Source organism: Nannospalax galili, unplaced genomic scaffold (genome assembly GCF_000622305.1).
Source record: "Nannospalax galili isolate Female #2095 unplaced genomic scaffold, S.galili_v1.0 scaffold503, whole genome shotgun sequence".
In the NCBI taxonomy this organism is placed as follows: domain Eukaryota; kingdom Metazoa; phylum Chordata; class Mammalia; order Rodentia; family Spalacidae; genus Nannospalax; species Nannospalax galili.
In genome coordinates, this window is record NW_008349770.1 from 422,167 (window position 1) to 434,565 (window position 12,399).

At 47.1% G+C, this 12,399-nt stretch overlaps 1 protein-coding gene across 5 annotated transcripts; it reads right to left on the bottom strand.

Moving 5' to 3' along the window:
* Nucleotides 1–1,138: 1,138 nt before the first annotated feature.
* Nucleotides 1,139–11,582, bottom strand: Gmnn (geminin DNA replication inhibitor). Of its 5 annotated transcripts, none has more exons than XM_008847092.3 (7): nucleotides 11,300–11,580; nucleotides 9,720–9,774; nucleotides 8,216–8,293; nucleotides 6,338–6,467; nucleotides 2,587–2,669; nucleotides 2,230–2,340; nucleotides 1,139–1,546 (listed from the first exon to the last, which is right to left on the bottom strand). In XM_008847092.3, the coding sequence occupies exons 2-7, from the start codon at nucleotides 9,768–9,770 to the stop codon at nucleotides 1,382–1,384; spliced, it is 618 nt and encodes a 205-aa protein (XP_008845314.1). In that variant the 5' UTR covers nucleotides 9,771–9,774; nucleotides 11,300–11,580; the 3' UTR covers nucleotides 1,139–1,381. The 5 variants fall into 5 exon arrangements, with proteins under 5 accessions (XP_008845314.1, XP_017657153.1, XP_008845313.1 ...); XM_017801664.2 differs by lacking the exon at nucleotides 11,300–11,580 and adding an exon at nucleotides 10,774–11,065; XM_008847091.3 differs by lacking the exon at nucleotides 11,300–11,580 and adding an exon at nucleotides 10,790–11,064.
* Between the last annotated feature and the right edge of the window lie 817 nt (nucleotides 11,583–12,399).

The following is a 12,399-nucleotide window of genomic DNA, read 5'->3' on the forward strand; positions in this document are numbered from 1 at the left end:
GTAGACCAGGCTGGCTTTGAACTCACAGAGATCTGCCTGCCTCTGCATCCTGAAAAATTTTTATTTTTTTATATGTATTGTCTGCATGTATATAAGTGCACCTGTGTCATACAATGCTCTAGGGCAGATTGCCTGGAACTGGAGTTACAGATGGTCGTTAGCCACCATGTGGGTGCTGGGAATGAACCCAGGTCCTCTAAGAGCCATATTGTCTGCATGTATATAAGTTCACCTGTGTCATACAATGCTCTAGGGCATCAGATTGCCTGGAACTGGAGTTACAGATGGTTGTTAGCCACCATGTGGGTGCTGGGAATTGAACTTGGGTCCTCTGCAAAAGCAGCCAGTGATCCAACTGCTGAGCCATCTCTTCAGCCCCAAAACAATCCTTTAAAGGTCAGTACTGGGGCAGGAGAGATAGCTCTGCAGGCACGGGTGCTTGCCACCAAGTCTGACAACCTGAGCTCCAGCCCTGGCACCCATGTGATAGAGGGAGAACCACCCGGAAGTTGTCCTGACCTCTACATGCGCAAGCACCTCCCAAGGTTGTCCTGACCTCCACATGCACACAAACAAGTAAATGTAATAAGAAAATAAAAACAAAGGTCGATATTGCTTCCTCAACTCACACCACCGTCTTCATGCCCCAGTGTTCACTCTGCCCCAGCACTGCATGCTCTGCTAACCTTGTCTGGTCCTGGTTTTCTTCCTTCAAGCAGCGTGTATGGAGAGCTCAGCCCACTTCACATTTCCCACTTCACACCACACTGCACTGAGAGGCTCTAGCAGAAGCCTCCTGGCCCTGGCTGCTCTCCAGCTTCTCCCCTGAACACTGCCTTCGCTTCGGAGGACTGTCCCCACCATGCATCGCTTTCAACTTTTGAGAAAAAGATGGTCACGGCCAGGCAAGCCTTTGCCTGGCTAATCAGAGTCACATGGGGAAGCGCACCCATGTTTCACTCCAGGAACTACCCAACCAGCAACCACAGCCACCATGCCTGCAGCGAGCCAGAGGGAACCAGGAGGAACTAAACTACAACATGGCACAAACTGGAGTAAGCTCATTTCCAGCCTTCCTCCACGGCAGAACAGAAAACAGAGCAGAGACTCCAAACACGTCACTCTAAGACCTGCAATGTTCAATGGGAAACTGAAGTTTATTATCATACACAAGTCACGCCTGACACTGAGAAACTGAAAAGGCTATTTACATAAAATAGATTAAAAACACATACAATCTGGATTTTAATGGAATAGGATCCTAGGATTCAAACAGAAGCCTGACCCCAGCATCTGCATCACATGGTTAATTCACTCTGGCACCAAGAGCAATGGAAGGCAACCTTGGCAGTGTGCTTCTCGGGTCAAACACTAACGCACCTCACGTGCATGGCTTTGCATCCGTGGAGGAAGACACGATCTCTTCAGCAGGCGAACCAGCATCTGAGCCTTCAACTTCAGAATCCTCAACGGTGTCCTCGTCAGAACCAAATTCCTGACTATCCGGTGACTCAAAGCTCTCCACCAGAGGTTCATTAGACAGCCTCTTTTAAAGAAGAAAGCAGCCATTTACTGTAAAAACTTTAAAGCTCACATCCAGTATTAATCAGTGGACTGACAGAGGCTGCCCTCAATGCTGTGATACCCCTTGGCAAACGCCAGGAAAACTCGGGCTTCGTAATGTGCCAGAAGCAGACTGCAGAACCCAGAGTTCTGTGTTCCCAGTCAGCTTTAAAGGAATGACTATGGCTAGTGCAGCGAGCTCATTCCAACATGAGCCAGCATGGCACCAAAATGTCAAGACTGCAATTGAACGTGAGGTTTGATTTGAAAACCTCCCATCAGTAAGATAAGATTTACTTTGTACGTATGATAAAGTCCTAAAATGTATTCCAAGCCAAGCCTGGCAAAGTCACAGACATCAAGCCAGTTTTTAGAAACCTGATGAGCTACTTCCAATTTTAAAGTCAGATGAAGCCACAATGCCCATTTAAGCTTTACGAATCATAGTTAATACCACACATGTAAAGAATAAAACCATCTAAAAATGTGTCTAGTATGATATGGTCATTTTCCCCTGGTCTTCAGATACACACATGATCACACCCATTTTATAGACGAGGAAAATGAAGCCCTGACAGGCCCAACAGCCACTCTATCCAAGAACAACAGTGCTACACAGGGATCTCAACGCAGGCTCAGGCCTTGGCTGGCCTCCCAGTCGCTCACCTCGATGACCTCGGCCATGTACCGCACATGCTCTGCCACTTCCAACAACTCCCGATTCTCCTTCTTCAGCCGGGTGATTTCACTGTCCTTCTCTTCAATTTCTTTATGAAGCTGCATGACAGAAGCAAAGCTCAGTACTGAGTGTGTCTGCGCTGCGCTCCACCGTGCCTGCAGGGAGTCAGCTGGCAATAGGAGCAGCCGACAGACGCGTCCACCGGAACACTGGGTCTCTGGTAACTGACTGCAGTCACTTCCCTGAGGCCAGCATGAAAGCACGTCTGTCTACACAGGTCTGACTGCTCAACCAAAGACAGTGCCGGGTCTTTTTCGGATGGTGCACCGTCAGTCAGTGCTCACCTTCTCATTTTCCGTCAGTGCCTCGTGGAGCGCTCTCCTCCGCCTTTCTGCCACTTCTCTCCAGTACTGACAGGATGGATTTTCTGGAATAAATCAAAGTTTCACACTTAACTTTAAAAACCAATACTACAACCTTGGTTGTGGTGGTGCATGTGCCTATAATCCTAGCACTCGGAGACTGAGGTCCCTGTCTGAAAAAACAAAGCAAAACAACAAAACTAAAACTATAAAAACAATCTATTTCTGGGGCTGGAGAGATGGCTCAGCGGTTAAGAGAACTGACTGCTCTTGCAGAGGACCCGGGTTCGATTCCCAGCACCCACATGGCAGCTACGAACCATCCTTAACTCCAGTTCCAGGGGAATCCGAAGCCCTCTTCTGACCTCCGCGGCACTGCATGACACAGGTGCACTCACATGCAGGCAATGCACTCATACACATAAAAAAAAAAAAACTATTTTTATAGAAAAAGTTGCAATCCAATTTTCTTTTATTTTTCCCAGTATATCAAAGATTTCAATCCTTCAGAAGAAATTCAACATAAGCCAAATAAATGCAGATGTCTCAAAAGACAGTTGAAGATTTCTGCAACATTTGTGTTGTGCTTACACATTTTCACTTGACCCTTTTGGGGGTTGAACCCACAGCTATACACCCCCCCGTCTACAACCAGTGAGCTGAATGCATTCTCTTTGAAAAGCCCACATTGCTGACTTTGCATACCGTTCTTAATTTATGTTTCAAGCTCAACGTTTTTGGCAGGAATATCACAGGAACACATTCAATCTTCAGCATATCATCAGGAAGCACACACAAATTTGTTATGAAACTGAAAATCTAAATTTTGATCATTTGATTAAGATGCTGTCTACCAAACTTCTCCCCTATAAATTTTTCTTTCCCTTAGTAGTTAGTAAACAACCTGTGGTGTAAACCTTGAGCCTGCTAGCACTCTGTCCCCAACCAATTTTAACTCTACTGGTGATTCTTTCTTAAATCTTCTATAGCTACAGTGGATCAAAAGTAGTGTTTGTATTTATGGACATAGAACGGCTGCCATTATTTAGCAAAAAAACTCGGCCTGTCCCATTTCCTAATTACCACCATAGATTCATTATGACCTTCTCTAGTAAATGCATCATGAGTTCCTTTTGTTTCTGTTTTGCTTTGCTTTGATGTTGAGACAGGGTCTCGTGTACCCTTAGGCTGGTCTTGAACTGGATACTCAGCTGATGACCTTGCACTGATCCGCCTACCTTTACTCCCAAGAGCTGAAATCACCAGCGTGTGCTGACACCTCTGGCTTTATTATAAATCATTACTGTCACTGTTCAGCTTGATGTTGACCTCTCACACACTGATGCAAATCTCTTCAGATACCTGTCCCTCACCCACGTCCATCTGTTTGCCTTATATTCTGATACAAGAAACTTCAGGACCAGCCCCTACAGCAGCTTGCTCCCATCCTAGAAGCAGCCATTTCTCCAAGGAGCTTCAATGCAAAGTCAGGTTACAAACCAAGACCTGGATCCTGCGTGCTCTGCCGCAGGGAGTCCTCAGGCCTTCAGTGGCACTTTTTTTTTTAACTTTCAGTTTATACTGACAACTCCAACTCCAACTCGACAGAATGCACCTCTCCTTCTGTCCACATCTGTACTGGCATTCACCACGCTGAGCCTGCCTCCCAGCACAGCGTAATGCTCACTTGCTCAACTCTAAAATATACACACTGCCAAAAACAAATTTAACACAGTCCAGGAGTTCTTTGCGGGTCTTTAAATCCTAACAAAACAGCCCACTGAGGTTCTAGTCAGAGTTCTAAGTTCACGTTAAACTGACATTTTCCATCTGTGAGCACACCAGCATTACTTTTGGTATTTGAGTGTGTAACCAACGCTGACCGATTCTAACCTGATCAGACGCAGTTCCCGACCCTGCTGCTGATGCTGCTTCCTTCTCTGCAGCCAACCTTTGCCAGCTTTGCCTAATAAAACCCACTTTCTGGGGCCGGAGAGACGGCTCAGCAGTAAAGAGCATTGTTTGCTCTTGCATAGGACCAGGGTTCAGTTCCCAGCACCCACATGGCAGCTCACAACCACCTGTAACTCCAGTTCTAGGAGATGGAAGTCTGACTCCTCCTCTGGCCTCTGTGGGCATTTGCACTCACGTGATGCACTTATACACATGCAGGCAAAAACCACACATAAAAAAGTAAAAAAAAACAACTTTCTGCTTCTGTACCTTCTAGGAAACTCAAAATGAACCCAAATGTCCCCCACCCCGACCCCAGGACTATGGCCTTGAGCAAGCCAATGGTCTTCTCTAGGCTACACTTTATCAGGGATAGCATCCAGTGGCCTATGACCACTGCAGAGGGAAAAAAATCTACCCAGTAAGCAAGGTGTGATGGCTTACTCCGTGACCCCCCACTTTCGGGGGGCGGGAATACAGGACTGTTCTAGTTCAAGACCCCGTCACAAAATGTTACAGTCCGTGGACCACACAGTCACGACTTCCTCTTCTGGTTTTACACTGACTACGCACATCCAGCACATGTGACACTTCTCACTTCTCCTCACTCCTTCTCCAGCCATGTGCCACTGCCCCACTGCTCCACACATGTTCCACTGTCCCACTTCTCCACACATGTGCCACTCCCCACTGCTCCACACACGTGCCACTGCCCCACGTCTCCACACACGTGCCACTCCCCCACTGCTCCACACACATGCCACTGCCCCACGTCTCCACACACGTGCCACTGCCCCACTGCTCCACACATGTGCCACTCCCCCACTGCTCCACACATGTTCCACTGCCCCACTTCTCCACACATGTGCCACTCCCCACTGCTCCACACACGTGCCACTGCCCCACTGCTCCACACATGTGCCACTGCCCCACTTCTCCATACATGTGCCACTGCCCCACTGCTCCACACATGTGCCACTGCTCCCCTTCTCCACACATGTGCCACTGCCCCACTGCTCCACACATGTGCCACTGCCCCACTTCTCCATACATGTGCCACTGCCCCACTGCTCCACACATGTGCCACTGTCCCAGTAATTCATATGTTCCTACTAATTCATGTTCTTCAAATCCTTTCTCTATGAACACTGTTCTTCTGAAAAGCCTATTTCCAGGTCTTATACCCCAAGGCAATTTACTATGGGAGATGCTGTCTCAGGCACTACTGTTAGCATCTCATCCACATGGGGTGTTGTCAAACAAATGGTGCATTAAGAGTATTTGGCCAGGTGTGGTGATACACGCCTTTAATCCCAGCACTTGGGAGACAGAGGCAGGGAGATCTCTCTGAGTTCTAGGCTGGCTGGACGACAGGGAGACTCTGCCTCAAAAATACAAAAAAAAAAAAAAAAAAAAAAAAAAAAAAAAAAAAGCTTCCCCAGAGTATTTGCCTATTTACAGTAAGAAAATTTCAATTATCAAAAATACGTGAATAAAGCCAAGTGTGGTGACAGACGCCTTTAATCCCAACACTTGGGAGACAGACAGATCTCTGTGAGTTCAAGGCCAGTCTGGCCTACATAGCAAATGCCAGGCCAGCTGGGGCATCAGAGACTCTATCTCAAAAAAACAAAAAACAAAACAAAAAATATGTGAGTACATACATTATAGTACCCCTTGGATAAAAGGTTTCAGGTACAATCCACATAGGGATAAGGACTATATACCTTACATCATCATTTCAACCTTAAGACAGACTATGTTATTTTTCATCTCATACCTTTAATCATAAGATCAGCCGCTTCCTGGGTGACTCCAACATTATTTTCACTGGGTTCTGAGCCAGAGCTGCAAGTCTTGGACATCAACTGCTCGTTCCAATGTTTCCTTTTGGACAAGCCTTTTGGTAACTATAATGCAAACATTTATTTACTGTGATTTAATTTACAAGCAAGCTATATCATCCTGCCACTCATGTATAAAAAGCTTATATGATTTTACCTTTACAACATCTTTAGAGTTGTTTTTTTTTTTCAGTGTTTTTGAGACAAGGTCTCCCTGTAGCCCCAGCTGGCCTGGAACTCACTATGTAGACCAAGCTGGCCTCGAACTCAGAGATCTTCCTGCCTCTGCCTCCCAAGTGCTGGGATTAAAGGGGTGTGCCACTACACCCAGCCTAGGTTATCTTTTTAAGTCATACAATTCAAAATTACCAAAATGGCCAAGCATGTTAGTATAGGCTTTTAACCTCAGCACTCAGTAGGCAGAGACAGGCAGATTTCTGTGAGTTCGAGGCCAGCCCGGTCTACACAGCAAGTTCCAGGCCAGCTGGGGCTACAAGGAGACCCTGTCTCAAAAAACTCCAAAATGGAGCTGGCAAGATGGCTCAGGAGGTAAAGGCATTGGTTGTCACATCTGATAACATGAGCTCATCCTGGGCCCCATATGATCAAAGGAGTAAACAGAGCCCCAAATTGTCCTCTGACCACCATGTGTACACTGTACCACATGCATGTGCACACATACAAACACACAAGCACATGTGAACACACAAAAGAAATAAATAATTCCTTTAAAACTACTAAAATGTGTAATATCATCTTAGGAATTGTATTTACAGCAGCTACTTTGATAGACGGGATAACGCTCAGCTGGTTATTCTTACTGTTAAATGCTGCTTTAAAATCAATGCCATGGAAAGGCAGAACTCTCGACCTACAAAAAGTATGGATGTAATCATCTACAATTTCTTCATTTACACACAGGGGCAAATAAACCAATCTGATGCTTTACTCTCAAAATCTCAAGCATTCCTTCTCTCAACAATTTATGACCCATATCACTGCACTACCTGTATTTATAGCCACTTTCATATTTCCAGCCACTTTCAACCTTGTTAGTGGAAAATTCAAAACCTCAAGAAAGGGGTTTGGGTGCGGGTCAGTTGGCAGAGCATATCGCACACACAAAATCCTGGATTCTATTCCCAACATCATATAATACAGCTGTAGAGGTACACAGCTGTAATCCAAACACTGGGGAGAAATCAGATCAAGGTCACCCTCAGCTACCTGAATTCAAGGCCAGCCTGGGTAACAAAAAAGAGGAGCAGATCAGATGTGCACACCTTTAATCCCAGAACTCAGGAAAGATAGGCCAATCTCTTGAGTTCAAGGCAAAGTGGTCTGTATAGCAGAGTCCAGACCACCAGAGTTACATAGTGAGAACCCCATCTCAAAATAAAAGACAAACTCAGCACTTGGGAGGCAGAGGCAGGCATATCTTTGTGAGTTCAAGGCCAGCCTGGTCTACAGAGTGAATTCAGGCTAGCCAGAGTTAAAAGTGAGACCCTGTCTCCAAAAAAAAAAAGGCCTAACACATACACACACATACATAGAAGGGAGGGAAGGAAGGAAGGAGGGAGGGATTGAGGGAGGGAGGGGAGGGCAGGAGGGAGGAAGGGAAAGTGGAAGAAAGAAAATGACATTTGGAGCTGGAGAGATGGCTTAAGAGGGAAAAAAACCCACTTCTTAAGGAAATATATAATTGTTACTACTACATTATTCCCAAATTTCAACCACCTGTATGTCATACCAGGAAAACCTGGGAAATGTTTAATGCCAACTGATATCATCCCGTTGTAATCCCACACTCCTACCTCATTTTCTCTGCCAACAAGGGAGCCATCTGCAGAAGGCTGAATCATCTTCAGAGTTCTTCTAGAGACAGGGCTGTTCTAAAAGTCAAGGTAATCCATTCTCCAGTTACTAATTACTTTCCACGTTTCTATATAGACTCAGTCTTACTATAACTGAGAGGGGATCACCAGGAACACAAGATTTGCTCTGCTATATATCAATTTAACAATGCTACATACATCTAAGCAAAGACATTGGCTTCATCATCCAGCAAACTTAATTTCCCAAGATCATAATAGTTTGAAGAAATTCTTATGCAAAGTCCATATCACCCAAACCAGGTACAAACAAGGTAGCTTTTCTCATTTCAATATATATTCTTGCTGAAGTCACTGTGTAAACTAATCCTATTTAGTTAAGACACACCTAACAAAATGTCTACAGTCTGACAATTCAAACCACATATGACAAAATTTTAATTAAAAGGACTATCTGTACTGTTTAAGAAGATCTTCATATGCCTGACATAGTGAGGCACACCTTTAGCCCCAGCACGCAAGAGGTAGAGGGAGACAGATCTCTGTGAGTTTCAGGCCAGCCTGGTCTACATATCGAGTTCCAGACCAGCTGGGGCTATAGGGAGACCCTCTCTCAAAAAGACCAAAAAACAAATGAACAAAAATAATAAATGATAAATAAAATAAAACCACTCTAAAATGCCCAGGTTATTGTTTCAGAAACAGATTATTTCCTTCCTATAACATATAAGTAGCCCTGTACGTCTCCTGATCTGAAAGCTGTTTTGAGAAAAACAATCATCAGTTCCACCACCACAAGGACTAGCAAACAACAGTAAATACTCAAACAAGGACAGCGAGAACATGACACCACACCAGCGTGAGAAAGTTACTGACTCCACACTGCACTTGACATGACAAGGCTCACCTTTCTCACGGTGAAGTTTGTACTGTTGGTTATTATGTCACCATTTAACTGAGGGAAAAATGCCAGCTACGGTTCAAACAAACATTACAGCAACATTTCAGATAGAATTTAGATCACAGCTTAATCAAGTCCCCAATAGAAGAAAATATAACTAGATGTGTGATGTCGATAATGGTCAAAGAGAGCCAGCTGGGTTACTGTCATACTGACACACACAAAGATCATTTCCACGCTTTGTATTTTACATATGTAAGCTTTACGACAGAGAACCCAAGGGATACAAGTTGCTGGTGTATTATTTTCTCTATACAAGCTGTTCATTAGAAGAACAGACTCCTCAACTCAAAGCTTCGTTTGTATGTTCCTGAATCTTAACCATTTTATAAAACCATTTGCTAGTCCATGAACCCTCTTCCCAAAAATAGATGCAAGCGTAAACTGTTTTCCAACTACAGGTAGGGAACCCTGAATTCAAATTCATTCTGAAAGCTGGGGCCGATGGTTTGAGCCCACAGGTTTAGGGCCAACCTGGGAGGCAAAGCTAGACCCAGCCTCTTAAAGTGGTCCCCCATTATATACCTTCATAGTCTCTGGAATTCCTTCTTGTTTTGACTTCAAACTGGAATTCATTGTTCTGATGGTAAAGAACAGAAGAATAGTAATTAGAAAAAACATACTTGTATCTGAAGGCAAGGTCTGGACTTTAAGTACTTAAATGACAAAAACCTTCCTACTTTATGGTAGCAGTACCATTTGCTAGAATGGGATGGTGTCCTGTATGAAACAGAGATCTCAAGGGTCCGAGAAAGGGGTGCCAAGAAAGGCAAACATCACTTGGGTATCCAAATCTCTCCTAAACAGCATCCTGCCTGCCATGGTGGCCCATGACTGCTGGAACACCGTTGGCAGAGGCAGGAAGGCATTTAGTTGGAGGCCGGCCTAGGCTACACAGTCAATATCCTGTCTGAAAAAAACCAACGGAGAGCTTTTGACTGGAGACGTTGCAGCGGGAGGGAACCTGGTTCCGCCCCTGGCACAGCCTCTAATCCCAGCAGTCTGGGTGGAAGCAGGAGAAATGGAATGCAAGGCCATCTTCAGCTATGGAGCAAGCTTGAGGCCAGCCTGGGATACATGAGTGTGGGACAGCGCTTCATTCATATTAATACAGCACCAAAACATATATCCAAATAGAAACTTATGAAGTAAAGCGTGATCAATTGTGTGTGGTGTTTTGTGATTTTTCTATTCTTCATGTTAAGAAAACCCGATCCAGGGGCTAGAGAGATGCCCAGCGGTTGAGCACTTGCTGCTCTTGCAGAGGACCCAGGTTCGATTCCTGACACCCACATGGCAGCTAACAACCATCTGTAACTGCAGTTCCAGGGGATCCGACGGCCTCTTCTGGCCTCCATGTGCATTGCACGACACGGGTACACTTACATACGTGCAGGCGTTGCATGACCCGGTGCACTTGCATGCAGGTAATGCAAAGCCTGGGGGCCAGGCGTGCAGGCCTTTAATGCCAGCACTAGGGAGACAGAGGCAGGCGGATCTCTGTGAGTTCCAGGACAGCTGGGGCTACAGGGAGACCCTGTCTCAAAAAGACGAAAAAAAAAAAAAAAAAGATTAAAACCTGATCGGAAAGCTACCCAAGGGAACGTTGCTGACGTAGTCCTCTCCGGACGAAGCTGGCCTCGAACACCTGAACCTCCGGGCTCAGCCTCCGGAGAGTTTGGAGATGGAGCTCCCAAGTGCGGGCGGTGGCCCAAGCCCGCAGGACAGGGTCCGGGAAAGGCCGGATATCCGGGAGGACCCAGGGTCGCCCAGGGCGGCAGCACTGGACGCAGACCAGGTTCAGGGCGCCCTTCCCGGGAACCGAGCTGGCGGGCGGGCTCCGCCCCAGCGCACGGCCCGCTCTAACACAGGCTCTCTGGGCCGCGCAGGCGCAGAGGCGCGCCCTGCCCCCGACAGCCCCAGCCCCGCCCCCACGGTACGCGCCAGCCAATAGAGAGCGCGGACGCCAGAGCGCGCCAAAACCGACGCAGCCAATGGCGCGGCCTCTCCTCTCTCCCTTTCGCCCCTCGCCTGGCCCGGCCGTCGCCTCGCGGCTGTGGGAGCAGCGGCTTCAGGTCGCCAGAGCCCCGCGTCCCCGGACTCACGGGCGGAGGATCCGTCCCCGGCCAGCGCCCTAGCCGGCAGGTGCCCTGCAACAGGTCGTGGTAGGCCGAGCCTGACCGAACGCCGCCGGAACCACCCGAATCTGCAGCCTGCACCCACGGACCCGCTGACGCACCGAGGGGCGGGGCCTCAGCGTCCAACCAATCGCCTCTCGCCGTCGTCCTTCAATCCCCGCCCGGTGCGCCTGCGCAGTCGGCCTGGGCGCTGAGAGTCCTGAGGGCGGAGTCTAGGTGTGTGTCCCCTGCGCTGGCGCGGGAAGCACGGAGTTAGGTATTGATGCATTTTAAATATATTTATGGGCTGGAGAGATGCTCAGCAGTTAAGAGCACTGTCTGCTGTTGCAGAGGACCCAGGTTGGAATCCCAGCACCCACATGCCGGTTAACAACCGTCTGTAACTCCAGTTCCAGGGGATCCGACATCTTCTGACGTCAGCGGGCATTGCAGGACACAGGTGCAATAACATACAAGCAGCCAATACACTCATACACGTAAAATAATAAAACATAAATACATATATTTATGTATTATAAATATATTTATTGGGTTGGCTTTTTTTTTTTTTTGACGGTCTCGGGTGGCCTGGAACTCACTATGTAGACCAGGCTAGCCTCAGTCTCAGAGAGCCTCCTGCCTGTGCCCCTCGAGTGCTGGGAATAAAGGCTGCGCCGCCACACCCAGTCCAACAGCTGTGTGCTTTATAAAATATTCACTCATGCTGTTCCACGTTAATCAGCACAGAATTCCTAAGTGAAGAATACTGTGTTTTCCATAAACGGAGATCCTGGGTTCCATGGTAATGCCAGGCACCAATTCCTTGCCTCTCAGTTCCAAACTCACCGGCATGTCCCAGAGGGATTGCTCGTAAATCTACCCTCACAGCGCTGAGACTTCACTGCCTCACCCTCTCCAGTGAGATGCGGTTTTCAGGTCTGTGACAGGAAAAAACTTTGGGTGACAAGTGGGACTCCTCAGTCTTGCTACCTAAGTTTTAAAATAACTTTCCCTGGGGCTGGAGAGATGGCTCGGTGGTTGAGAACAGTTCTTGCAGTAGACCCTGGTTCAAATCCCAGCACCCACAA